Below are 24,602 nucleotides of genomic sequence, written 5' to 3' on the forward strand. Positions count from 1 at the left end.
CTGACCTACTACACCATAGAGAACCAAGGGCTCTATGGTCAGGGCGTGACAGTACCCCCACCCCCAAAAGGTGCGAACTCCGGGTCGTATCCCCCCCAGACCCTGGATCTGACCATGGCGATGGGCTGAACGCCGTGCCTGGACTGGGCACCGGCCCTGGAGGGCTCCGGCCCTGGAGCTGGGTTGGACGCCGTGCCTGGGCTGGGCATCGGCGCAGAGGAAGGCTCCGGCCTAGGAGCTGGGTTGGACGCCGTGCCTGGGCTAGGCATCGGCGCAGAGGAAGGCTCCGGCCTAGGAGCTGGGTTGGACGCCGCGCCCGGACACCGGCGCAGAGGAAGGCTCCTGCCATGGAGCTGAGCTGGACGCCGTGCCTGGACTGGACACCGGCGCAGAGGAAGGCTCCGGCCTTGGAGCGGGACTGAGAAGACGCGCGGGGAGGCCTGGTGCGTGGAGCCGGCACAGGTGGCACCAGGCTGGTGACACGCACTTCAGGAAGAGTGTGGGGAGCTGGCACAGGACGTACCGGACTGGGGAGGCGCACTGGAGGCCTGGTGCGTGGAGCCGGCACCGGACTGGTGACACACACTTCAGGGCGAGTGCAGGGAGCTGGCACAGGACGTACCGGACTGGGGAGGCGCACTGGAGGCCTGGTACGTGGAGCTGGCACATGTGGCACCGGACTGGTGACACGCACTTCAGGGCGAGTGTGGGGAGCTGGCACAGGACGTACCGGACTGGAGAGGCGCACTGGAGGCCTGGTACGTGGAGCCGGCACAGGTGGCGCCGGACTGGTGACACGCACTTCAGGGCGAGTGTGGGGAGCTGGCACAGGACGTACCGGACTGGGGAGGCGCACTGGAGGCCTGGTGCGTGGAGCCGGCACAGGTGGCAGCGGACTGGTGACACGCACTTCAGGAAGGGTGCGGAGAGCTGGCACAGGACTCACCAGACTGCTGACAGGCTCTTCAGGTCGGATGCCGTGCAGAACACACCTACATAACATTTCTCTTATCTCTCTCTCTCCCAACTTCTCCATCGCCTCCCTGACGGTGTCTGGCTCTTCATGGTGAGTACGTAGAGCTGGCACAGATGGCACCAGACTGATGACCCGCTCTTCCACTCTCCGCTGCTCCGCCGACTACCCCTCGTGCCCCCCCCCCCACCAAAAAAATCTTGAGGTTTCTGTGGCCGCGGTCCCCGGCGTCGTTGCTGTCCTTCCACCTTCCTTGGTGTCTCCTTCCAAGGAAGGGTCTCACAACCTCCCATAATTTCTTCCCAGGTCCAAAACTCCTTTACCTCCATCACACGCTGCTTGGTCCTTGCTTGGTGGGATATTCTGTCACGATTGTCGTAATGAGCGGACCAAGGCGCAGCGTGTGTAGAGTTCCACATCATTATTACTGTGAAACTTTAAACAAAAAAACAATAACGAAACGTAAAAGTAGTGGTGCACATGAACAAACAAAACAATATCCCACAAACACAGGTGTGAAAAATGGCTACCTAAATATGACCCCCAATTAGAGGCAACGATTACCAGCTGCCTCTAATTGGGAACCATACAAAGCACCAACATAGAAATATTGAGCTAGAACACCCCCTAGTCACATCCTGACCTACTACAGGGTCAGGGCATGACACAGTATTCTTACAAAGAGCGTTAATGTTTTTGGAACTGGAGATGTGAGGCATTGCTAGGGGAGGTCTTTCCTGTAAAGCAGTGTTGAAAAAAAATAATAAAAGGGATGCATTTGGCAGATAAGCACATTTTTCGCCAGGCTGATTTCCATGCAACAGGGGAAAGTCATGGGCCAGACTGCTTAAATTACACATAAACAAGTTAACTCCCAAACACTGGTTTTGGATGATCTGACTCCATACCAAAATCTAAACTCATAGTTGAAGACACATTGATACAATGAAATACAGTGACATAAGTGAGTAGATTATATTTTTATTATCAATGCATCCCTTTAATAAGACTGATTCTAATGGCCTATATAAAATGCCAAAAACATACATGGTTCTGTACAAGGAAAACCACAAATTGGGGGGGGGGGGGGGGGGGACAGACTTATACACATCTTCTTGAAAATGTTTTCACTTGAGGAAAAATATAAATAACACTTCTCTTATCGTTGTCTCTCTGTTCCTAAACGGTCCAGGTACATAAAGGCTTTGTTTTCACATCTCCATACAGTGCTTTATCAACACAAGTCCACTTCAAATCATTCAAATGTAGACAATAGTTAAATATTTAAGTTACTACTTCCTGTTGTTTCAAACAATTGCTAGATAACAAATAATTCTTGGCTTTTCAGTTTAGCTTTTTGGTCCCCAACAGAAAGTAGTACAATTATGTTCCCAAATAATTGACCTTTTTCAATATATATCTGAAACACCAGTATTATGTTCAAATGTGTCTAACTATGAAATGTACTGTAGACTTGGTAAAATGTTTTTTTTTGTCACTATTTAGAATTTTGCAGTTCGTTGAAAAGGTGAACTGAGGCCTCTTAGAATGCAAACGTGCAAAATAAGGTTATATGAAGGTATAGTTGAGTGGAAACTTTTCAACATTACGCATTTATACAGAAAATATTTTCTGTAGTAATTGCATACTTAGTTAAATGTTGATTGTTAAGTGCAATTGCAGTGCACCCCAATCCTCTTTTCACCAGTCCATTTAGCTAACCAATTCATCACTTAACCAAGGCCATTTTCAACAGTCGGCCTAAACACTTCCATTGTCATAATAGTCATATGTGCATGTTGTTGAAGGATTCAGTGCAGCAAGTACCATCTTCAGTCGAAGTGAATCATGTTGGAAAGGACCACACAGTGGTAGCCACCACTTCTTTAAAACAGTAATGAAACAATGAGTCAACAGCTAAACAAAATTCAAACAAAAGATGAAATATATCAAACCAGTTAATAACCTATACATGTACATTTGGACTCACAATTAACAGGCATCTTGCATAGCAAAACCCCCCAGTACAATGACTGTTTTAAACCGTCATTTTACAAACATGTAGCTAGATTTCCACCCGGAAGTGGCTGAGTTTTCCAATTAAATGAGTGTTCTTATTGGACCTGAGCTCCACTTCAAAACGTTTACTCCAGTTTCATTATTCCCCAGTTTTACCAGATTAAGAACAAGCAGACAGTGACTCCCAAGGACACTGTCTAAGGAACAGCAACTAACACAGGACTGAGAAATGGAAACTGACAGGAATGGCTTCTGACTGTAGAATGGCAACTGACAGAAATGAATGGAAACTGGCAGAAATGGCAACTGACAGAAATGAATGGAAACTGGCGGGAATGGCTACTGAATGACTGTGGAATGAAGCAGCAACTCTACATGGCCATCAAATAGGGACTGTTTTCATGAACCATGTTCTAAAGAAATTTATGACAGAAAGGGTAGCAATCATACATGTCTTCTTCCACTTTAATGAGAACCAAATCTCTTGTTTCAACCCTGCACTTTTACTTTAGGGTTGAAATTTCTAGGTCGTAAACAAAAATAAATGCAGCCGTAGTTTCAAACATCAGTTGAGTAACTGACCGTTAATAACTCTGTGCTGAAACACACAGACGTTCAATGGCAATGATTTGGTAGATTTCACTCCTACATGTAGTTGTTCAGTTCTTAATATAAATGCTTAAAAACACAGACAAACAAAATCCTAAACAAAACAACAAAACAAAATCCAGCAAAGGGAAGGAGGAACATTTCCTCTTTAGCACGTCAACAAATAAGAGAGACAACCACCAAACTGCATCAGTGACTGATGATCGTTTGGCTGACCTGTATCTGCCGTCATTAAATAGAGCAACACCAAAAGTATTTTCATCACTATTCTCCTTCACTGTTCTTTGTTCATGTGCAGTGATTTTCACAATGGCATGGTCCTCTCTCCAGATGCAGAGAGGTTTTAGTGTTATGCAGAGGAACCCTACTCTTAGTGTTTTAGTCAAAGTCAATGGATCCACTTTGGGAGAAGCCGAGCTAAAAACAACATGCTGTGGTATTTCACACCAGTGGTTGGGATGCAGTCATATATTTTTTTTAAACTGAGGAAACCCTCAGGAATGATGGACCGTTTAAAGTAATTTGGATTTGATTGTGATCCAAGCTCAGTTTGTGATGAATTTCCCAAAATGAGCTCTGTTAAAAACGCTCACAGCTGGCTGCCATCATTTGATCAGAAAAAAAAAAACAGAATATTTGTTCATCCTGCGTTATCATCCATCATCTCTCAAACTTAGTCAATAGGAAGAACATATTTCTTCCCTCCTTCTCCAGACTTTCATCTTTGTTCAAATCCCAGGAGGACATACAGTGAGTGCACTCTGGTATGGAGAGTTAAGGGAGGATGTGGGGGCGAAAGGTGACTCAGGCCCTACAGAGCTGTGGTTGATAGTGACTCAAGGGTTAGTGGTTAAGGGGTTAGGGTTGTCTCACACGTCAGGGGTGGGGGTTGACTGAAGTTTGAGGGCTACAAAGTCCAAGGTTCAGGGGGGTTGAGGTTTGAGGGTTAAATGAAGGTTCTGGGGGGTGGGGGGTTGAGGTTTGAGGGTTAACTGAAGGTTCCGGGGTGGAGGTTGAGGTTTGAGGGTTAACTGAAGGTTCCGGGGGTTGAGGTTTAACTGAAGGTTCTGGGGGTGGGGGTTGAGGTTTGAGGGTTAAATGAAGGTTCCAGGGGTGGGGGTTGACGTTTGAGGGTTAACTGAAGGTTCCGGGGGTGGGGGTTGAGGTTTGAGGGTTAGCTGAAGGTTCCGGGGGTGGGGTGTGATTCATGCTTTAGGGGTTGTGGTTGACTGGAAGATCAGTAGTGGTGACTCAGGGTTTGACAGGCTGTGAGACAGAAGGGAAGGGCAGTAGGGTTGACTCAGGGCTCAGCGGGAGGGTCGGCCGGTCCATTCCTTGGGGGCTTGGAGAGGATGGCCTCTGCCTCTTCGTACATCTGAGGAAGAGACAGAAGTGAATAAAAGAGGAGCCAACATGAAATGTTATTTTTGAATGTGTGTGTTGTTTACCGGAATGAATGGCACGTCTTGAAAGAGCTCCTGGATGAAGCGGCGTGCGGACAGACGGAACATGCAGTGGGCAAGCAGGTAAGACACCTCAGAATAGAGACAGATGTCATCGAATGCATAGGGGAACTTCTCCTTGATCCTGTCAAGACAACAGACACAGCCAGGGATATCAACCTCGGTTTGAGTGTGTGTGTGTGTGTGTGTGTGTGTGTCTTACGTTAGCAGGTTAGTCTCGTGGCCTTTGATCCCCACTGAGGAGCTGAGGTTGACCACGAGACGCAGGACCTCCTTCCTGAGGAGAACCCTGCCGGCCGGAGATTCCTCTGGGATGGACTTCACTCCTGAGGGGGGAGATAGACCGCAGAGAGCCAGTAGGTTTAGTCCATCCATCTTCAACAACAAAAGAAAACCCTTCGCTTGGACAAAAGCATGATATATGAGAGAAAACAAAAACATGACATTTACCCAAAATCAGTTCAGTGCTGCGGGTGCTTCCTGGGGAGCCCTGAGACACAGCATCACTGCACCCGGACACCCCTGACAGTTTGGTTTGGCCCATGACCTCCAGGTGGTTCTGCACAGGCGGACCGCACCATTCTGAGAAAGGGGGTTCCTCTGTCAAGTCTGATGGAGAAACGTAAGTTTAAGTTGTTTATCGGTTGCTGACTGCTAATAATATAAACATACAAGGAAGTACAAGGATGCAAACGGCACGAATTGATAAACAGGATAATGTTCTGTTTTGTGTTTGTATCTGCTGCTTACCTGGGCTGCTATTGGAAGCGCTGAAGCCGAGCACAGAGAGCCCAGTGCAGTAGAGGCAGTTGTCATCGTTGTGTTCTTGTAAACCAGTCTCCTCTGAGCCCAGCAACTTCTGCTGCTCCGCCCGGCTCACCCCCATCAGCTCTGTGATGCTCAGCTGGGAGCGAAGCACTGCATGCCTGGAGTGAGGGCTGGGGCCTGGGAGAAAGGGTACATATCCACATGATCATGCATTTCCCCCCTTTTTATTCAAGCCTGTTGGTCCTGAGTGGGCCTCCTTTATCAGTAGCAAAGCCATCATTCCTCGTGTGCTAAACTCAGTGTTATACAACTCCTTACTGAAGAAAACAGATTGTGTTGGCCCCGGGCTGTTTCTTACCATCTGAGTCTCCAGAGAAGAATTTGGCAGATCTGTCCTCAGAGGGAGGGCTGGTCCTCTTCAGGAAATATGGTGTTTCTTTTATCTAGGAACAAAACACTCACAACTTTATCCAAATATTAACATGGAGTTATGACACAAGTTTAAATAGAGGTCTTAAATAGATTGCTAAACAAACTCAATTTCTTGTAAAATATCTAAAGTAGAAGTAAAATAAAAGGATAGATAAGGGATGAGAGGGTTCAGAGAGAGGGGTCATACGATGGTCAGTACCTGGAACATGTTGTTAATGTCCACAGGCAGCGCCAGGCCGATGAAGTCATCAGAGCTGCCGTAGGTGGCGCTGGACACCATGGATCTCACTGAGGAGGACCGCTGCAGAGTGTTCTGGCTGATGGGGCTCAGCAGATCCTCCTTGTCCAGGGAGGCAAAACTCAGAGCCTTCAGGAACCTGGAGATAAAATAAACATTCAGTGAGTTAGGAGGCAGGAAAGGTCTACCTGCTCATCTTACACCTCATTCCAAAATCATATTAGTTTGTAGGCCAAACCATTCTGACACTACAGATGTTTTCGTGAGAATACCAAATTTTCCGGTGTCTCGTGGTCTGATAATCACCGCTGTAGCTCAGCAACCTTCCACCGCTATGCACTAGGCTGACATAGGAAGATGCAATGGATTGAGACACAGCCCGTGCAAAAAAACAAATACACTATACATTCAAAATGATGTGGACACCCCTTCAAATTATTGGATTCAGCCGTTTCAGCCAGACCTGTTGCTAAGGTGTATAAAATCGAGCACACAGCCATACAATCTCCATAGACAAATATTGGCAGTATAATGGCCCGTACTGAAGAGCTCAGTGATGTTCAACATGGCACTGTCATTGGTTGCCACTTTCCAACAAGTCAGTTCATCAAATTTCTACCCTGCTAGAGCTGTCCCGGTAAACTATAAGTGCTGTTGAAGTGGAAGCGTTTAGGAGCAACAAAAGCTCAACCATGAAGTGGTAGGCCATACAAGCTCACAGACCGGAACCGCCAAGTGCTGAAGCGCGTAAAAATCGTCTGTCATCGGTTGCAACACTCACTACCGAGTTCCAAACTGCCTTTGGAAGCAACGTCAGCACAATAACTGTTCGTCGGGAGCTTCATGAAATGGATTTCCATGGCCGAGCAGACGCACACAAGCCTAAGATCACCATGCGCAATGCCAAGTGTCGTCTGGAGTGGTGTAAAGCTCGCCGCCATTGGACTCTGGAGCAGTGGAAGTGCGTTCTCTGGAGCGGTGAATCACGATTCACCATCTGGAAGTCCGACGGACCAATCTGGATTTGGCAGATGCCAGGAAAACACTACCTGCCGAATGCACAGTGCCAACTGTAAAGTTTGGTGGAGGAGGAATAATAGTCTGGGGCTGTTTTTCATGGTTCGGGCTAGGCCCCTTAGTTCCAGTGAAAAAAAAGGGGAAATCTTAACGCTACAGCATACAATGACATTCTATACAATTCTTTGTGGCAACAGTTTGGGGAAGGCCCTTTCCTGTTTCAGGAAAACAACACTCAATATTTCAGGAAATTACAGAAGCAAAACCTAATTCAAGCCAGAGCAGAGGTCAAACTCAGTTGATCTTGTCATCAAAGAATGAGAAGCCTCTAAAGAGAAAGAGGAGTGAGAAGCCTCTAAAGAGAAGGAGGAGTGAGAAGCCGCTAAAGAGAAAGAGGAGTGAGAAGCCTCTAAAGAGAAAGAGGAGCAACAAGAGGAAGTAAGAGAAAGGGCAACTGAAGATCTGAGAAAGAGGGAGGGGGGAATATTCAGAGAAGTAGTAGTCAGTAGTAGTCATGGGAGATTCTAGGAAAGGAGTTCTTAAGGGAGTGTGCGTGTGGACAAGTACGAGTCAAGGGGGACTGAGTGAGTGTGTATGTGTATGTGTGTGTGTGTGTTACCGCCGTGGGGTGAGTCTGGAATCCAGGCTGCCTGTCTTCATGGTGATGGTATCAGTGAAGAGCACGTCTTTGGCTGGGGAGGCCAGAGCCTCGCTGTGGGACAGGGACGAGTGGATCCTCTGCTGCTGCAGCCTCTTCAGAGTAGCGTAGCCCAGCGCATCACGCTGACTGGCGTACGTGTCACAGGAAGTGGCGTACTTCAGCGTGGCGTAGCCCAACGCGTCGCGGGAGTTTGAGTACATGAGGCTGCAGTCCGTCAGGCCGCTCAGGGTGGTCAACGAAGGTGACTTGAGGGACTGGGCGCGGCGGGGGAGGGTGTGGGAGGAGCCGGGGGGCACCAGGGAGGCAGAGCTAGATTTAGACAGGGAGGAGAGGTGGGCAGTGTGGGGCTGGGGGGTGAGGGAGGTCAGAGTCTGGATGGTCTGGGCGCTGATCACACTGTTGAGGCTGACACCGTCCGTGTCGATGGTGGAGGGCAGGGTCTCCCTGGAGGGGCTGGAGCTCATAGAGCTGATGCCGCTGGTGGTTGTGTCCGTGTTGAAGCTCTGACTGCGCGATTTAAACTGAGCCCCCCCGCCCCCTCCGGACGGGCCATCCCCGGCCAGGCGTTCCCGGCTAGTCTGCTCTCTCTGGTTCTCCCCCACCCCTGACCCTCCTACCCCCACTGACCGGCCTGGCAGCCTCCCCTCCCCATCTCCTTCACCGAAGCTGGGGGTACTGCCCTGGTTTTCAGAGGTCTTGCTGCCCAGGTTGGCAGAGGGGCTTTTGGGCAGGTGGCTGTCATTATAGATTGGGAAGACATCTGAAGATCCAAAGGTATAGCTGGGTTCAGTGACGGTGCGTTTGCGCCCCTGTTCCTCTTCCATCCCTCCTCCGTGGTCCCTGGTGGTGCCCTTGGGGTCGCTGCGCAGCATCTTCCCGGAGAGCGACAGAGAGTGGAGGAGGCGGTTGCGGAAGTGGCTGGAAGCCAGGAGGGTGAAGGGGCTGCGGTCCTTGTACTTGGGTCTCATGTACATGGGAGGATCGTCCGACAGGTCACAGTTCTCCAGCCGCTCATCGTCCATGATGTACATACCTGGAAATGACCACTCAAGGTTAACTCTTAGTAGTATGGAGTAAACATTTGGCGATACTGTACAGGTTAAAAATAAATTAATACCAGTACTATGATTACAGACTTACTGGGCTGAGACTTACTGGGCTGTGTGGAGTCACTCTCACTGTTGTGTCTAGAGCTGGTGGAGTCAGAGGCGAGGCTGAGGGTGGAGGGGACAGAGGACAGCAGGCTGGGCGGGTTGGGTGGGGGCTCCATGTCGTCTGGGACAACGGGCCACAGCGTCCGCCGGCTGTGTCTTACAGCGTCCCAGCCGTGCTGCTTCAGCATGTCACAGCCCTGACGTGTCTTTGAGATCAGCCCCAACACGTACAGACACGTCCTACACAGAGACAGCAGACAAACATTATAGAGAGATCCTGGACAGAGATATAGTACTCTTTTGGGACAGTACAAGCATGCTGCTTCGTCAGAAGCACCTTGAATATTGGAGTTGCAAATATCAATGTGTCTTACCCCCTGATGGAGAGAACCTCACAGTGCTGGGCCAGAACCACTATGTCAGGGATCACCCCCTCCTCCTGTAAGAGGTTCAACCCCCAGTTTGATGACCCTATGTTACCCTGGAAACAAACAGTTTAACAACATAAATACTCATGTTATTATGTAAATGATGTGTGAATCTTATCAATAATTGGCACATAACTGTGGAACTCTGATGATGACAACAGATGTGGTAGTTAGTCATTCTCCATTATTAAACTGGGTGGTTCCAGCCCTGAATGCAGATTGGCTGACAGCCGTGGTATATGAGAGAGTATAGGATGGGTATAACAAAACACTTGTTTTTATTGCTTTAATTACTTTAGTAACCAGTTTATAATAGCAATAAGGCACGTTAGGGGTTTGTGGTATATGGCCAATATACCATGGCTAATGGCTGTATACAGGCACTCCGCGATGCGTCGTGCATAAGAACAGCCCTTAGCCGTGGTATATTGGCCATATACCACACCCCCTCGGGCCTTATTGCTTAATTATACTGACCAAGGCCCAAAGTGCTGCCTTTAGCTGTTTGATGCCCTCCCACTTGTCCAGCATTGGGGAACGGACAGTGTAGCTTAGGTCAGGAACCACATTCTGAAGAGAAAGATGAAAAGGGTTTAACTTCTTATGGCTGGGGGGCAGTATTGAGTAGCTTGGATGAATAAGGTGCCCAGAGTAAACTGCCTGCTACTCAGGCCCAGAAGCTAAGATATGCATATTATTAGGAGATTTGGATAGAAAACTCGGAAGTTTCTAAAACTGTTTGAATGATGTCTGTGAGTATAACAGAACTCATATGGCAGGCAAAAACCCGAGAAAAAATCTAACCAAGAAGTGGGAAATCTGAGGTTTGTAGGTTTTCAAGTCTTTGCCTACCCAATATAGTGTAAATTTGTTTCAGGCTTCTACTGTGAAGGGGGAGAGAATAAGAGCTGTTTGAGTCAGGTGTCTGGCAGAATGCCATGAGTCCTTTCTAAAGACAAAGGAATTGTCCGGTTGAATCATTATTTAAGATTTATGTTAAAAACATCCTAAAGATTGATTCTATACATCGTTTGACATGTTTCTACGAACTGTAATATAACTTCTTTGACTTTGTCTGGACTAAGTGTCTGCGCCTCTTGAATTTGGATTTGTGAACTAAATGCGAACAAAAAGGAGGTATTTGGACATAAATGGACTTTATCGAACAAAACAAACATTTATTGTGGAACTGGGATTCCTGGGAGTGCATTCCGATGAAGATCATCAAAGGTAAGTGAATATTTATAATGCTATTTCTGACTTCTGTTGACTCTACAACATGGTGGGTATCTGTATGGCTTGTTTTGGTGCCTGAGCGCTGTTATCAGATTATTACATGGTGTGCTTTTTCCTTAAAGCTTTTTTGAAATATCACACAGCGGTTGCATTAAGGAGAAGTATATCTTTAAACGCATTATGCTTGTAATTGCTACTCGACTAGTGTAATAGTGAATGGTTCAAGTAGATGCAGTTACCTGGACTTCCAGTAGATGGCAGCCTGTCTTATCATGGACAAGCTGGCCATACAGATGAACAGGAAGATAAACATTTGGCCTCTGTAACCTTTGGTTGCTTCGGCGTACATAGTTGTCTCCATCGACAGGTTTGCGGTACGTGGTGAGAGCCTCGTTAAGCTGCTCCTCTATCATGTCCACATACTTCAGGTTATAGTCCTGCAAAACACAATGATATAAAAATTAGTTTTCTATGTTTATGTGACAGCGAAAAGATGCAAATCATCATTTATGGCATTGTTGGTTGAGTATAAATGTACCTTCTGCCATTTTTCTAGCTGCTTGGTGACGTAACCCCTCTCACTTAGGTAGGAGAAGCCTTTTGGAATGGACAAGAACCTGGAGATAAGAATCACAGCAGTCAGAGCCAAAGGGACCTAATACAGAAAAGCAAACAATAGCTCAGTTTTCTCCCAGCAGCTTACCGTAGCAGCAGCAGGACACCCTTGTCCCCCAGGTGTGTGAGAGCTGGCTTCATCTGGATCAGAGCATGGAGGTTTGCCTAGAGGGAAAAAACACCAGAGGGACATGTCAGCTAATATACTTCTGGAGTCAAAAGCTGCTGGACTAAACTAAAGTACAAGACTGTAAGGTATAACAGTGCCCAGGAAACAGCACATAGCAAGGCACCACAACAGACACTCAGGCCCCTCATCCCTCACCTTGTCCTCACAGGCCTCGTCCAGTATGTCCAAGGCCTCCATGGAGATGGTCTTGTTGCGGTCGTGGAGCTGGGTGACCAGCAGCTCGATGCCCCAGTTACTGAAGAACTCCACATTGGCACGAAGCAACACTCGCAGGTGTTTAGTGGCATACAACCTGCAGTTCTGTGGCACACCAACAGAGGGCGGAAGAGGACAGGCTGTCATTCAAAAACACTAACATTGGCTCCACTGAAAACACAACAAACCAAATTGCTCATAATGTTGCTTTCCAAACACCTGTGCAAGCTACTCCGACCACCTCTAGGAAACCAAGATGTATCAATTAATGTTTGAATTCCATCTGGGTGTTTTCTGTGTTAGTGGTGGGGTTCTTACGTCAGTGGCAGCAGTGAGGATCTTGGACAGGATGACCCTGGACAGCCCATCACGGCTGTAGTCCAGTATGGAGACAGTGAGTTTCAGCAGGTGGTCCTGATTTTTCAGAGTACAGATGTTCAACAGGCTAGTAGGAGAGCACAGGATACAGAGAATCAATGTACTGCTCCATACACACTACAACACAATGACTTGAGTGAAGATGAAGTGAGTGTGAAAGAGGACAAAGGAAACTCTGCAGCAGCTTAAAAAGGCATCTTTAAATGGGACAGTTTCCAAGATATTAGGGATCTCCCAAGAGGTACGATCAGAGTACATGTTTGGAAAAACAGACTAGTGGACGGTGAGAGACTGACCACTGGAAGACACTGCACTTCTCCAGCATCTTGACACCGTGCGGGTGTGAGGAAAGAGTGCCCAGGAACAGGAAGTAGTGCTGGCTGAGAGTGGTGAGCAACCCGTTGCTCTGGAGACCGCGGTCAGGCTTGAGCCCCGAGGAAGAGGAGAGCCATTGGACTATGTCCTTCACCAGGTCCTCCAGGTATGCCTGCCCATCCTGACACACAGAAAGGGGTAATGTTTAGGTAATGTTGGACATTGATAGAGAGGTCACGTGAAGTCATGTAACTCAATATTTGATTATCAATGGAGTTCCAATATAAAGTTATTTAACTTTGTGTACTTATCATTAATAGGTCTGGATAGTGCAATTCTCGTCCGCTGTGTGTAAATATCAGTAGTCTATTCAAATTTTGCCTCATAGTAAACCCTCTCACCTCCTCAGACTCCAGGAGGAACTCGATGAACTGACATCCCACCACAGTGAGCTGCCTGGCTTTACTGTGGTCCAGCTCCAGGCTGGCGTACAGCTTACTGCTGGGCTTATAGAAGAATAGCAGCCTGCGTACAAACCTGCAGAAACAGAGCCCGGTGTCAGACAGAGAGAGAGAGCCCGGTGTCAGACAGAGAGAGAGAGCCCGGTGTCAGACAGAGAGAGAGAGCCCGGTGTCAGACAGAGAGAGAGAGCCCGGTGTCAGACAGAGAGAGAGAGCCCGGTGTCAGACAGAGAGAGAGAGCCCAGTGTCAGACAGAGAGAGAGAGCCCAGTGTCAGACAGAGAGAGAGAGCCCAGTGTCAGACAGAGAGAGAGAGCCCAGTGTCAGACAGAGAGAGAGAGCCCAGTGTCAGACAGAGAGAGAGAGCCCAGTGTCAGACAGAGAGAGAGAGCCCAGTGTCAGACAGAGAGAGAGAGCCCAGTGTCAGACAGAGAGAGAGAGCCCAGTGTCAGACAGAGAGAGAGAGCCCAGTGTCAGACAGAGAGAGAGAGCCCAGTGTCAGACAGAGAGAGAGAGCCCAGTGTCAGACAGAGAGAGAGAGCCCAGTGTCAGACAGAGAGAGAGAGCCCAGTGTCAGACAGAGAGAGAGAGCCCAGTGTCAGACAGAGAGAGAGAGCCCAGTGTCAGACAGAGAGAGAGAGCCCAGTGTCAGACAGAGAGAGAGAGCCCAGTGTCAGACAGAGAGAGAGAGCCCAGTGTCAGACAGAGAGAGAGAGCCCAGTGTCAGACAGAGAGAGAGAGCCCAGTGTCAGACAGAGAGAGAGAGCCCAGTGTCAGACAGAGAGAGAGAGCCCAGTGTCAGACAGAGAGAGAGAGCCCAGTGTCAGACAGAGAGAGAGAGCCCAGTGTCAGACAGAGAGAGAGAGCCCAGTGTCAGACAGAGAGAGAGAGCCCAGTGTCAGACAGAGAGAGAGAGCCCAGTGTCAGACAGAGAGAGAGAGCCCAGTGTCAGACAGAGAGAGAGAGCCCAGTGTCAGACAGAGAGAGAGAGCCCAGTGTCAGACAGAGAGAGAGAGCCCAGTGTCAGACAGAGAGAGAGAGCCCAGTGTCAGACAGAGAGAGAGAGCCCAGTGTCAGACAGAGAGAGAGAGCCCAGTGTCAGACAGAGAGAGAGAGCCCAGTGTCAGACAGAGAGAGAGAGCCCAGTGTCAGACAGAGAGAGAGAGCCCAGTGTCAGACAGAGAGAGAGAGCCCAGTGTCAGACAGAGAGAGAGAGCCCAGTGTCAGACAGAGAGAGAGAGCCCAGTGTCAGACAGAGAGAGAGAGCCCAGTGTCAGACAGAGAGAGAGAGCCCAGTGTCAGACAGAGAGAGAGAGCCCAGTGTCAGACAGATAGAGAGCATTTGGTTTGCTACAGTTACAAACAGGAGGTGAAATAAGTGGTTATAATGGTACTTACCTGTGCATTTGTTCATCTTTATTGCTCCGCAGGTTAACGTTTGGCCACTACAGATGGGGAAAAGGAAACTTTAAAAAACAAACATAATTTGAACAAAGGACAGTATTGTAAAAGATACTGACTGGAATAAGTATTTATTGCAGTCTTAGTCCACTCACCTTCAATACTGTTGCAATGAGAACCCAGTTCCAGTCCAGGTTCTCTTTGTGGTTGAGGATGTGGCTGTCTCTCAGGTTCATCATAAGAGCATCCTCAGTGTCCTTCAATGCAAACAAGGACAGCATTACAAATACCACTCCAAGAAGCTTGTGTTGCAACACAGGGGCATGGTTTGATATGTACCTTAATGACAAAGATATCTCTCTGTGGTCTAAAGTGCTGATCTCTACAGTAGTGAGAAGCCTTCGATTTGCGGATGATGTGGTCCAGGTACAGGCTGTTGGGTTTGGGTCCTCTCTTCTTCTTCTCGTGGAAACGTTTCAGGTAGTTGACCGCTGCACTCGCCCGTCTGAAAAATTATGAAAACAGCTGTTGTGTCCGTGTTAATAATATGAAACTCTTGTAGCACATGCATTGGATGTACAAAACATTAGGAACACCTTCCTAATTTGAGTTGCATGGACTCTACAAGGGGTCGAAAGCATTCCACAGGGATGCTGGCCCATGTTGACCACAATGCTTCCCACGGTTGTGTCAAGTTGGCTGGATGTCCTTTGGGTGGTGGACCATTCTTGATACACACGGGGAACTGTTGAGAGTGAAAAACCCAGCAACATTTCAGTTGTTGACACACTCAAAGCCACTTAAATATTTTGTCTTGCCCAGTCACCCTCTGAATGGCACACATACACAAGCCATGTCTCAATTGTCTTAAGGCTTAAAAATCTTTCTTTAACTTGTCTGCTCCCCTTCATCTACACTGATTGAAGTGGATTTAACAAGTGACATCAATAAGGGATCATAGCTTTCACTTGGATTCACCTGGTCAGTCTATCTCATGGAAAGAACAGCTGTTCATAATGTTTTGTACACTCAGTGTATATTGTTAAATGAGGATTAGGTTAGAGAGTTTCATGTAACTAGTAATACAGTCTTTTCTCCTGTCTGCAAGAGAGTAAATTTCTCACAATGGTCCCTGTCTATAGTGACCCCAAGAAATGTCCTCAGTACTCTATGGTAGGTAGCTGTCACTCACAGTCTCTTCTCCTGGGCGATGTCAGAGGAGGCAGCCTTGTTGATGAGTGTGGGCAGACAGTGCAGGTGGTGGCTATGGGAGTGGGGGAGGATGGTGTTGGCCTGGGAGGGAAACAGAAATAAACAGTTACAACAACGGGGACCATGCAAAACGAATTCAAAACTGGGACCATAAAAACGTGTCAAAAACTCCTAGAGCATTTCCTCCTCTGGTCCAGTTCGCTGACCTCACAAAATGTTAACAGCTGAGCAAACAGGGAGTTGAGTTACCATGTGAAGCAGTTCTCCCAGTAGAATGGTGGCTCGCACAGAGATGGGGTCATCAGTGCTTGTGATAACCTCAACGAGACCCTGTTGAGAGGTACACAGGCTTTACACGACAGACAATAGCGGTTTGTGTGTGGGATCTTTAGGTACCAATAGACAGATATGCAACTGCCATTATTGGTTGAATATAGACAAACTTATCGATCCTGATATTGATGACCATACCTCAAGAAGGCCACTCTTGATGAAGGCAGACAGTACCAACGCCAAGTAATTATCCATTAAGTCAGGCCTAAGAGCAGTAAGAGAACAAATGGAGTTTATGCAGACAATGTTTTCCTCAATCATGAGTTAGAGTTCAAATAAGTGATGGTTCTTACCTTGATCGAGCTCGATGTGGAAGGATAACTTTTGCTTCAGAAGCCACAAAGCCATCTGATAACCTCCAATTGTCTTGGAACCTGCTAGGGTCTACAGGAGGAATATAGACAAGTATACCTTGTTACCTAATAATACATGGTACATGAGATATATGATAAGAAAAGAAAGGCTCTTAACTTGAATAAAGACACAAAAAGTGACATTGTACCCACCCACACTGATAAGTGCTTCAATAAAGTCTGCAGTCACAACTGGCACGGGGAGCCGAAATATATCATATATCACCTCTAATAAGCCTTTCTGTGGAAGGTCGAGAGGAACCAGGTTTACACACATTAATAGAGACTTCATTCATTCTATAACATTTTGATGAGAAGAGAGAAAATAATGAGTTTTAGGGGTGTGCCCTACATCATTCTTACATTACACTGAGTAACATTGTTATATACACTGCTCAAAAAAATAAAGGGAACACTTAAACAACACAATGTAACTCCAAGTCAATCACACTTCTGTGAAATCAAACTGTCCACTTAGGAAGTAACACTGATTGACAATAAATTTCACATGCTGTTGTGCAAATGGAATAGACAAAAGGTGGAAATTATAGGCAATTAGCAAGACACCCCCCAAAACAGGAGTGATTCTGCAGGTGGTGACCACAGACCACTTCTCAGTTCCTATGCTTCCTGGCTGATGTTTTGGTCACTTTTGAATGCTGGCGGTGCTCTCACTCTAGTGGTAGCATGAGACGGAGTCTACAACCCACACAAGTGGCTCAGGTAGTGCAGTTCATCCACGATGGCACATCAATGCGAACTGTGGCAAAAAGGTTTGCTGTGTCTGTCAGCGTAGTGTCCAGAGCATGCAGGCGCTACCAGGAGACAGGCCAGTACATCAGGAGACGTGGAGGAGGCCGTAGGAGGGCAACAACCCAGCAGCAGGACCGCTACCTCCGCCTTTGTGCAAGGAGGTGCACTGCCGGCGCCCTGCAAAATGACCTCCAGCAGGCCACAAATGTGCATGTGTCTGCTCAAACGGTCAGAAACAGACTCCATGAGGGTGGTATGAGGGCCCGACGTCCACGGGTGGGGGTTGTGCTTACAGCCCAACACCGTGCAGGACGTTTCGCATTTGCCAGAGAACACCAAGATTGGCAAATTCGCCACTGGTGCCCTGTGCTCTTCACAGATGAAAGCAGGTTCACACTGAGCACATGAGCACATGTGACAGACGTGACAGAGTATGGAGACGCCGTGGAGAACGTTCTGCTGCCTGCAACATCCTCCAGCATGACCGGTTTGGCGATGGGTCAGTCATGGTGTGGGGTGGCATTTCTTTGTGGGGCCGCACAGCCCTCCATGTGCTCGCCAGAGGTAGCCTGACTGCCATTAGGTACCGAGATGAGATCCTCAGACCCCTTGTGAGACCATATGCTGACACATGCACATTTGTGGCCTGCTGGAGGTCATTTTGCAGGGCTCTGGCAGTGCACCTCCTTGCACAAAGGCGGAGGTAGCGGTCCTGCTGCTGGGTTGTTGCCCTCCTACGGCCTCCTCCACGTCTCCTGATGTACTGGCCTGTCTCCTGGTAGCGCCTGCATGCTCTGGACACTACGCTGACAGACACAGCAAACCTTTTTGCCACAGTTCGCATTGATGTGCCATCCTGGATGAACTGCACTACCTGAGCCACTTGTGTGGGTTGTAGACTCCATCTCATGCTACCACTAGAGTGAGAGCACCGCCAGCATTCAAAAGTGACCAAAACATCAGCCAGGAAGCATAGGAACTGAGAAGTGGTCTGTGGTCACCACCTGCAGAATCACTCCTGTTTTGGGGGGTGTCTTGCTAATTGCCTATAATTTCCACCTTTTGTCTATTCCATTTGCACAACAGCATGTGAAATTTATTGTCAATCAGTGTTGCTTCCTAAGTGGACAGTTTGATTTCACAGAAGTGTGATTGACTTGGAGTTACATTGTGTTGTTTAAGTGTTCCCTTTATTTTTTTGAGCAGTGTATGTTATTGAGCACAACCATCAAGTAATCTTGAGGTAAACTGGAGGACACTGCATTCTCCTTCACCTCAGTTGTCAGGTGCTGATAATGTTTATTTGATGCTATACTTACCCTTACTTCCATATTTGGTATACAGAGCAGGCCAATAAGAGACTGGATTCCAGAGTTGCCTGACTTGCACAGGTTAATGATGCCTGGAGTGAGATGTAGACAGTAGGGTCAGATAGGATGAACATGTTCATCCTGTTTATACCACACCACTAATATCACATAAGAGCTATCAAGGTATATACACACACTCAAACTCAGATATCATTGAATATGAAGGGGTAAAGTTTACCTGACCAGGAGCGAAAGGAAGCAACAATGGACATTTTACTAGCCAGGAAACGAGCCTCCCTGTCTTCCCTGGGGTGGACATCAAAATGCATGATTAAAATCTCCCAAATTATTGAAACACTCAATAAAACACTCCATAAAATACACTGCATAGGACATAATTAAATATACGACACAGGACATAATTAAATATACTGCACAAATATATTGCACTATCATGCACACTGACTTGAGCTGCCCCTCTGCCGTGTCTGCATTGTGTCTGTAGTGGAAGTCAGTGTAAGGGGCCAGGATTTGCTGGAAGAGAAACAGAAAAAGAAGAACAATCTCATTCAATGAGGAAATAATCCAATTCATCAAATTCCTGTTAATGAATGCTGCTCTTTGTGTGCGAGAGTGTATGTGTGTTGTCAGTACCTCGAGCTCCACATCCGAGTGCACATACTGGCGTGTGTGTGGGTGGTTGAGGAGGTGTAGGATGGTAGTGATGAGTGCCTCGTTGATGCGGCTCAGCTGACAGTCGATCACGTTCTTCAGAATGGTGCTGAGACCACGCCTCTGGGCCACCACCACAGGGTTCTTCACAGCTGCAGAACAAAGGAACCACACAGGGTTTAACCATAACACCACCTATAGTATAGATAAGTGTGTGTGTGTTTGCTCTTCTGACCTACCAAGTTCACAGATGATGGCGATACAGGCACGAACCATGCGGTCTCGCTCCTGTAGCCCATCGTTGCCCACGGCAATGAGGGAGTTGGTGACAGATGAGGGGAAGAGCAGTGCATTCACAGTGATCATCTGTAGAGGGACAGCAGAGAGGGGACAGATCAATGTCTCACACTCATCTCACATAGTAGTACTCGGGTGATAGAGGGATGTTTATGTTTATCAGATAGACATCTAACTGGTCACATCTCTACATACTACTGAACGGTACATTACGAATTAAATCAATTTAGTTAGGGAGAGGCTGGGCTGTCTCACCTTTCGCACCAGCCTGAGAGCCTGTGTCCTCTCCACCTCATTGCTTTGCTGGATGTCTATGCACCTGGAGAGGAAAATACACAATTAGTGGTTGAAAGGTTAAGTGGGCTCAACATTGGCATAAGACACACAGCATAGATGTAGCACTCACCTGGCGATCAGGTAGTCCACCTGAAGACGGAGGACCTTCTGGAGAATAGTGCTGTCTCTGACCAGGTAGCGTAGAGCCCTCAGCCCTGCAGCTCGCACTTCCTTAGCCTCGTTCAACAGCGCTAACCGGAGACTAGAACAGGGGAAGAACGGAAAGTGGAGAGAGAGAGAGAGAGACAGAAAGAGGTAGAGACAGAGAGAAAAGTTGAATGAGGAACAATGAATCTGCATTTTAAATCATGGTATAGTACAAACATCCCAAAATCAACCCAGAGAAACAGCTAGTACTGTACATATAGCACTGGTGAAGATTCATTTCTCAAAAGACTCACCAAATGATGATCTCTTCATGTGTAAACCCAAGCTTCTCTTCTGAGTGGCCTACCTTGCAGAGAAGCTGTGACAGATGGAGAAAAACAAACTGATAAGAACACATCCAAACACAAAGAATCAAACATTACATCCAGTTAAAGGGATTATTTGGGATTTTGGGAATGAGGACTCGTGGATACCATTTTCAGGTCTATGTGTCCAGTATGAAGGAAGTTAGAGGTAGTTTCACAAGCCAATACTAATTAGAGTTAACGCAATGACTGGAAGTCTATGGGCATCTGAATGGCATGCTAGCAGATACCATAGACTTCCAGTCATTTCGCTAATACTAGTTAGCAGTTGAGCTAGCACTCGTTAGTAACTTCCTTCAAACTTCACGTAAACATATAAAAATGGTATCTGTGAGTTCATCTTACTCATTGCCAAAATCCTAAAGTATCCCTTTGCAGTCTTTCCAACACTCAGACCTTGGGACCCCAAGGTGTGCACGTTTTGGTTTTTGCCCTAGCACTACACAGCTGACAAAAATAATCAAAAATTAATGATGAGATGATTATTTGAATCAGCTGTGTAGTACTAGGGCAACAACCAAAACGTGACCACTTGGGGTCCCCAGGACTGAGTTTGGGAAACACTGCTTTAATGGTCTGCTGAGATGTTGCCCCACAAACCTTTATGAAGTTGTTCAGGTGACCGAGTTTGCGCATGTTGGAGACGCCTTGTTGCTTGGCAACATTCTGTAGAATTTCCCGAAGGTTGTCTGAAGGATCTGAAATGATACATCAAGGTCAATAAGTGGTCAGTAAGTTTATTCACCTGGCTCAACTCTGTTCCAATACATTCCAGTAACAAAACACACAGTGTTCAGGTGAGATGAGCATGACAAAGCCTCATTAGTGAATGTGACCAGCAATAAACTGGAAACAGAAACACATTTGGGATCAGGGCACACCGAAATAAAAAGGTAGCCCCACCGAAAGAAGAGTTTGTAATGACACACGACTGTAAAGTCTAGTGTGAATAAAAGTACCCACAGGTTCTATATACATGGTAGAATGTTATTTGTAGGTCCCTGTCATGATTCAACAAATTGTACCATGTTGTTATTTCAACACTACTTGGGATAAATGCAAAACATGTGTTTGAGGCACAGGGTTTAATCAAATCTATTCAACTAAAATTCAGAATGTTATTACTGTAGTTTGTCTGTTTGAAAACAACCATGCCATGTTTATTCTATCCTGAAGTAAACAATTATTCAGACTGAGGGTAGCAATAGACAAATTAGAGCTATAAATGATTAAAACATTACAATTCTTCAATGATCAGAATATATTATTATATGCTTCAGACAAGTGACTTCAACTTTGGAGCATGAAGTGAATTAGTGTAAAGTGTCCCTGAGGAAATATAGGCTATTACAGGGACAGTGTATTTCTGTAAAAAGGACAGTTACATTTTCTCCCATGATGTAAAAACAGAAACACTGCATAAAGGTCCTTAGCATTTGAATCATGATGATACGGTAGGACAGTCCTAACTGCTGGTATTAAGCTTCAATACAAGGCATGGGCCTATTCTACAAAAATCAATGAACGGACTGGGACACATTTCTCAAGTTGAAAACCAGTGGCATTGAATTAGCGTTGAATTGTAGCTATACAAGCCATATTCAGTAAGGTAGAAACAATGAATGACATTAGCTAGAATCCTATCTATTTCGCTATCACTGTTAGCTATTACTGCAAATCAGATGCATCAAAACAACAATGTGATGATAATGTTATGAATTACTGCTAGCTATGCTAACTAGCTAAATGTAAATAAAGGGGAAAGAAACCCTGTTAGTAACAAGGATGTTGTATGCCGATACATTAGGATGTTCGGCCATTTATTAGCTAGTTAGCAGCATTTTAATAATAGGATAGCTATCTACGATTCAATAAATGGGATGCTGACTATCCAATTTCCAATCTGATTCACCCACCTCTGGAAAGATCGAGTGGTACATTTTCCTCCCCACTGTCATTCCGACCTGTCAAAGCAAAGCAAGCACAACAACCAATAAAGGTTAGCAAGGAGACCACAACTAACAGGCACAATGAAAGTTCAGCTTTATGTTCTGGAGGGTTGCTAATCTCTGGTCCAGATTGCAATATCTCTTGTCTCACCTCGCATCCGAATGCTTCGGCTCGGACGGCCTCGGATGCTGACCGCCATCTTTCCAGAATCATTCAGCACTAACCGGATCGGAATCAACAGGGATTATCGCGAGAAATCCCGCACTCATTGCCTCTCCGCCCAACCACAGTTGTCTCATGAAAGAAAAACTATTTTTGCAGCAAATATATACATCTATGTGTTTTGCATCTGTGCTCTCTGTCTGCACCTTGCAATCCAGACATTTCGTGTATTCATTATTTGAGGACAGTGTGGATTTATGACAGCCGGAATTCGGCAAAATTTTCTTGTGTTTCTGTCTGGCCTGTAATTCTCAGAAATTTCTTGTATGATTTTGGTACCTGGAAATGTGTCTCCTGTCCTACGTACAGCCAAAGACGCAAGTTTACATTTGGAAGTTGTTAGGAGTACTTCCCTACTTCCACACTGTGATGCGACGTTGCGCCACTGAGGTATATTAACCATAGACTTAGATAGATATCGCATCATTGTATATGCCTTATTATGGTGACTGTAAGAGCAGGGCAGCGCAATCTCCATTTTGAAGTAATACATTTTTCTTATTCTACTACTTTTCTTATTTTTATCTCTTACTTTTATGTATTTTCTTAAAACTGCATTGTTGGTTAAGGACTTGTAAGTAAGCATTTCACTGTAAGGTCTACACCTGTTGTATTCGGGCACATGTGACAAATACAATTTGATTTGATTTACCATTCTTGCCTTTATTAATTAAGTTACATATGAAGGGAGTTTGAATGCTAAGATTGCTTTGTAAATAAATAAAAGAGAATGCAGCTGTCTTTTTACAGACAGAGAGGTCCATCCCACATTTTTATACGGACTACAATAATGAGTCATAAAGTTGTCCTCTGTGATAAAACGTTGTTGCTTGTTCTGCCCACTATACTTAATTTGCTCCCATTGGAAACGATGCCAATGAGATATCTTGGGTTAGTTAACAGTATCTTCGCTAAAAATGTGCATTCTGCCACTAGTGTTGCCAACCAGATTTTCAGTGAGAATCAGTGGTGTATTTTGTCTAACAGTTTACCCACCTTTGAGGAAAAAAATATTGAAAGAATAGGAGCGTTTTTTCACCGCGACCGGCGATCAGAATTTAGCGACCAATTGTTTTACCACTACATCACTGATGAGAATTCATATTGTATTTTTGATTTGTCGCTAGATTACAATTTGCCGTTGCTGGGATGATGTCACCGCACCAATTTTCCTTGCTGCGGCACAGCTACGGTACCTGACACAGCTTCTCAAATCAAAAGCTAATCTAATCATGTTTTATTTGTTACATGCTCCAAAAGAACAGGTGTAGACCAGGGTTGGAAATGTTTCCACTTGCATTTAAATAAATGTATATTTAATGTTCAAGCACTCTTATTGGTTGGTTCAATTCCGATGACAATAAGGCGTGTTATTGGCCCTGCTTGCAGATAGGGGGAGATCACGAACGTCAGGTCTCCCCAGTATGAAAATGTGATACAAGGGATTTTACCATCAACATCATTAAGCCATGCACATCTAACGTGCTGTTTCTTATTTAATCACAGATAATAAATAACGCTCAACTGGTACCACTGGCTGGGGTGATTTCTTTGAACTAAACACAACTCAAGGAGAGTACGATCAACATCTGTTACACTTACAGGAAATGCTAACAAGCCCTTAGCCCTTACCCAATAATGCAGTTTTAAGAAAAAAAGTGTTAATTTAAGTATTTACTACTTTCGTTTGCTGCAGAATTAAATGATATACAAATCATAGATAGAAACCCTCGGTGTCAATACTCCCCAAAGGCAGGAAAAGTAGCTGAATTTGTTGCTAGACTCTTTAATCAATAAAAGTCTCTGGGGTCTGGAGTATGTTGTTTTAACAGGTATAAAGCCATGGTTGGCGATTTATTGCCACCTGCAGTTATTGAACGTTAGCTCCCTCCTGGTGACCTGGGGGTAATTATGTGATCCTTCCTTAACCCAAAGGAAGTCCCACCCAATTGACTACTTCCAGAAATACTTAATGGTACTTCAAAATGGTGCACGTCATCAACGGCGCTGTCCATGCTAAAATAGGCTTTTGGACACCAGAGTCCTCTATCTATCTCTATGATATGAACGCCGTGAGTTTTTGTTCCTTAGAAGTCTCAGGAAAAAAAATAGTAGTTCAATTAAAATGAAACGCGGTGG

The 24,602-nt window shown here is 46.1% G+C and overlaps 1 protein-coding gene across 2 annotated transcripts; it reads right to left on the reverse strand.

The window, feature by feature from the left end:
- Positions 1–1,938: 1,938 nt before the first annotated feature.
- Positions 1,939–22,760, reverse strand: LOC129814090 (rapamycin-insensitive companion of mTOR-like). 2 transcript variants are annotated; one of them, XM_055866887.1, is made up of 37 exons: positions 22,392–22,760; positions 22,208–22,255; positions 20,892–20,989; positions 20,220–20,284; positions 19,889–20,020; positions 19,738–19,801; positions 19,425–19,551; positions 19,168–19,337; positions 18,980–19,047; positions 18,752–18,819; positions 18,523–18,605; positions 16,604–16,691; positions 16,391–16,481; positions 16,236–16,302; positions 16,014–16,094; positions 15,745–15,845; positions 14,892–15,057; positions 14,708–14,809; positions 14,550–14,596; positions 13,093–13,228; positions 12,673–12,872; positions 12,317–12,443; positions 11,939–12,103; positions 11,702–11,778; positions 11,537–11,615; positions 11,238–11,435; positions 10,240–10,332; positions 9,709–9,815; positions 9,336–9,574; positions 8,139–9,213; positions 6,464–6,641; positions 6,191–6,275; positions 5,815–6,009; positions 5,515–5,673; positions 5,267–5,390; positions 5,050–5,188; positions 1,939–4,976 (listed from the first exon to the last, which is right to left on the reverse strand). In XM_055866887.1, the coding sequence occupies exons 1-37, from the start codon at positions 22,438–22,440 to the stop codon at positions 4,902–4,904; spliced, it is 5,166 nt and encodes a 1,721-aa protein (XP_055722862.1). In that variant the 5' UTR covers positions 22,441–22,760; the 3' UTR covers positions 1,939–4,901. The 2 variants fall into 2 exon arrangements, with proteins under 2 accessions (XP_055722862.1, XP_055722853.1); XM_055866878.1 differs by having other exon boundaries at positions 9,321–9,574.
- Positions 22,761–24,602: the final 1,842 nt, after the last annotated feature.

Source organism: Salvelinus fontinalis, chromosome 2 (genome assembly GCF_029448725.1).
Source record: "Salvelinus fontinalis isolate EN_2023a chromosome 2, ASM2944872v1, whole genome shotgun sequence".
Taxonomy (NCBI): Eukaryota; Metazoa; Chordata; class Actinopteri; order Salmoniformes; family Salmonidae; genus Salvelinus; species Salvelinus fontinalis.

What these genes read in the sequence shown, in the direction of transcription:
- LOC129814090 (XM_055866878.1), bottom strand. Translation starts at nt 22,440, where the DNA reads ATGGCGGTCAGCATCCGAGGCCGTCCGAGCCGAAGCATTCGGATGCGA. An exon ending in GAGATATCTTTGTCATTAAG is followed by an intron (nt 14,810 to 14,891) that starts GTACATATCAAA and finishes TTTGCATTGAAG; the next exon opens with GACACTGAGGATGCTCTTAT. An exon ending in AGCTAGAAAAATGGCAGAAG is followed by an intron (nt 11,436 to 11,536) that starts GTACATTTATAC and finishes TGTGTTTTGCAG; the next exon opens with GACTATAACCTGAAGTATGT.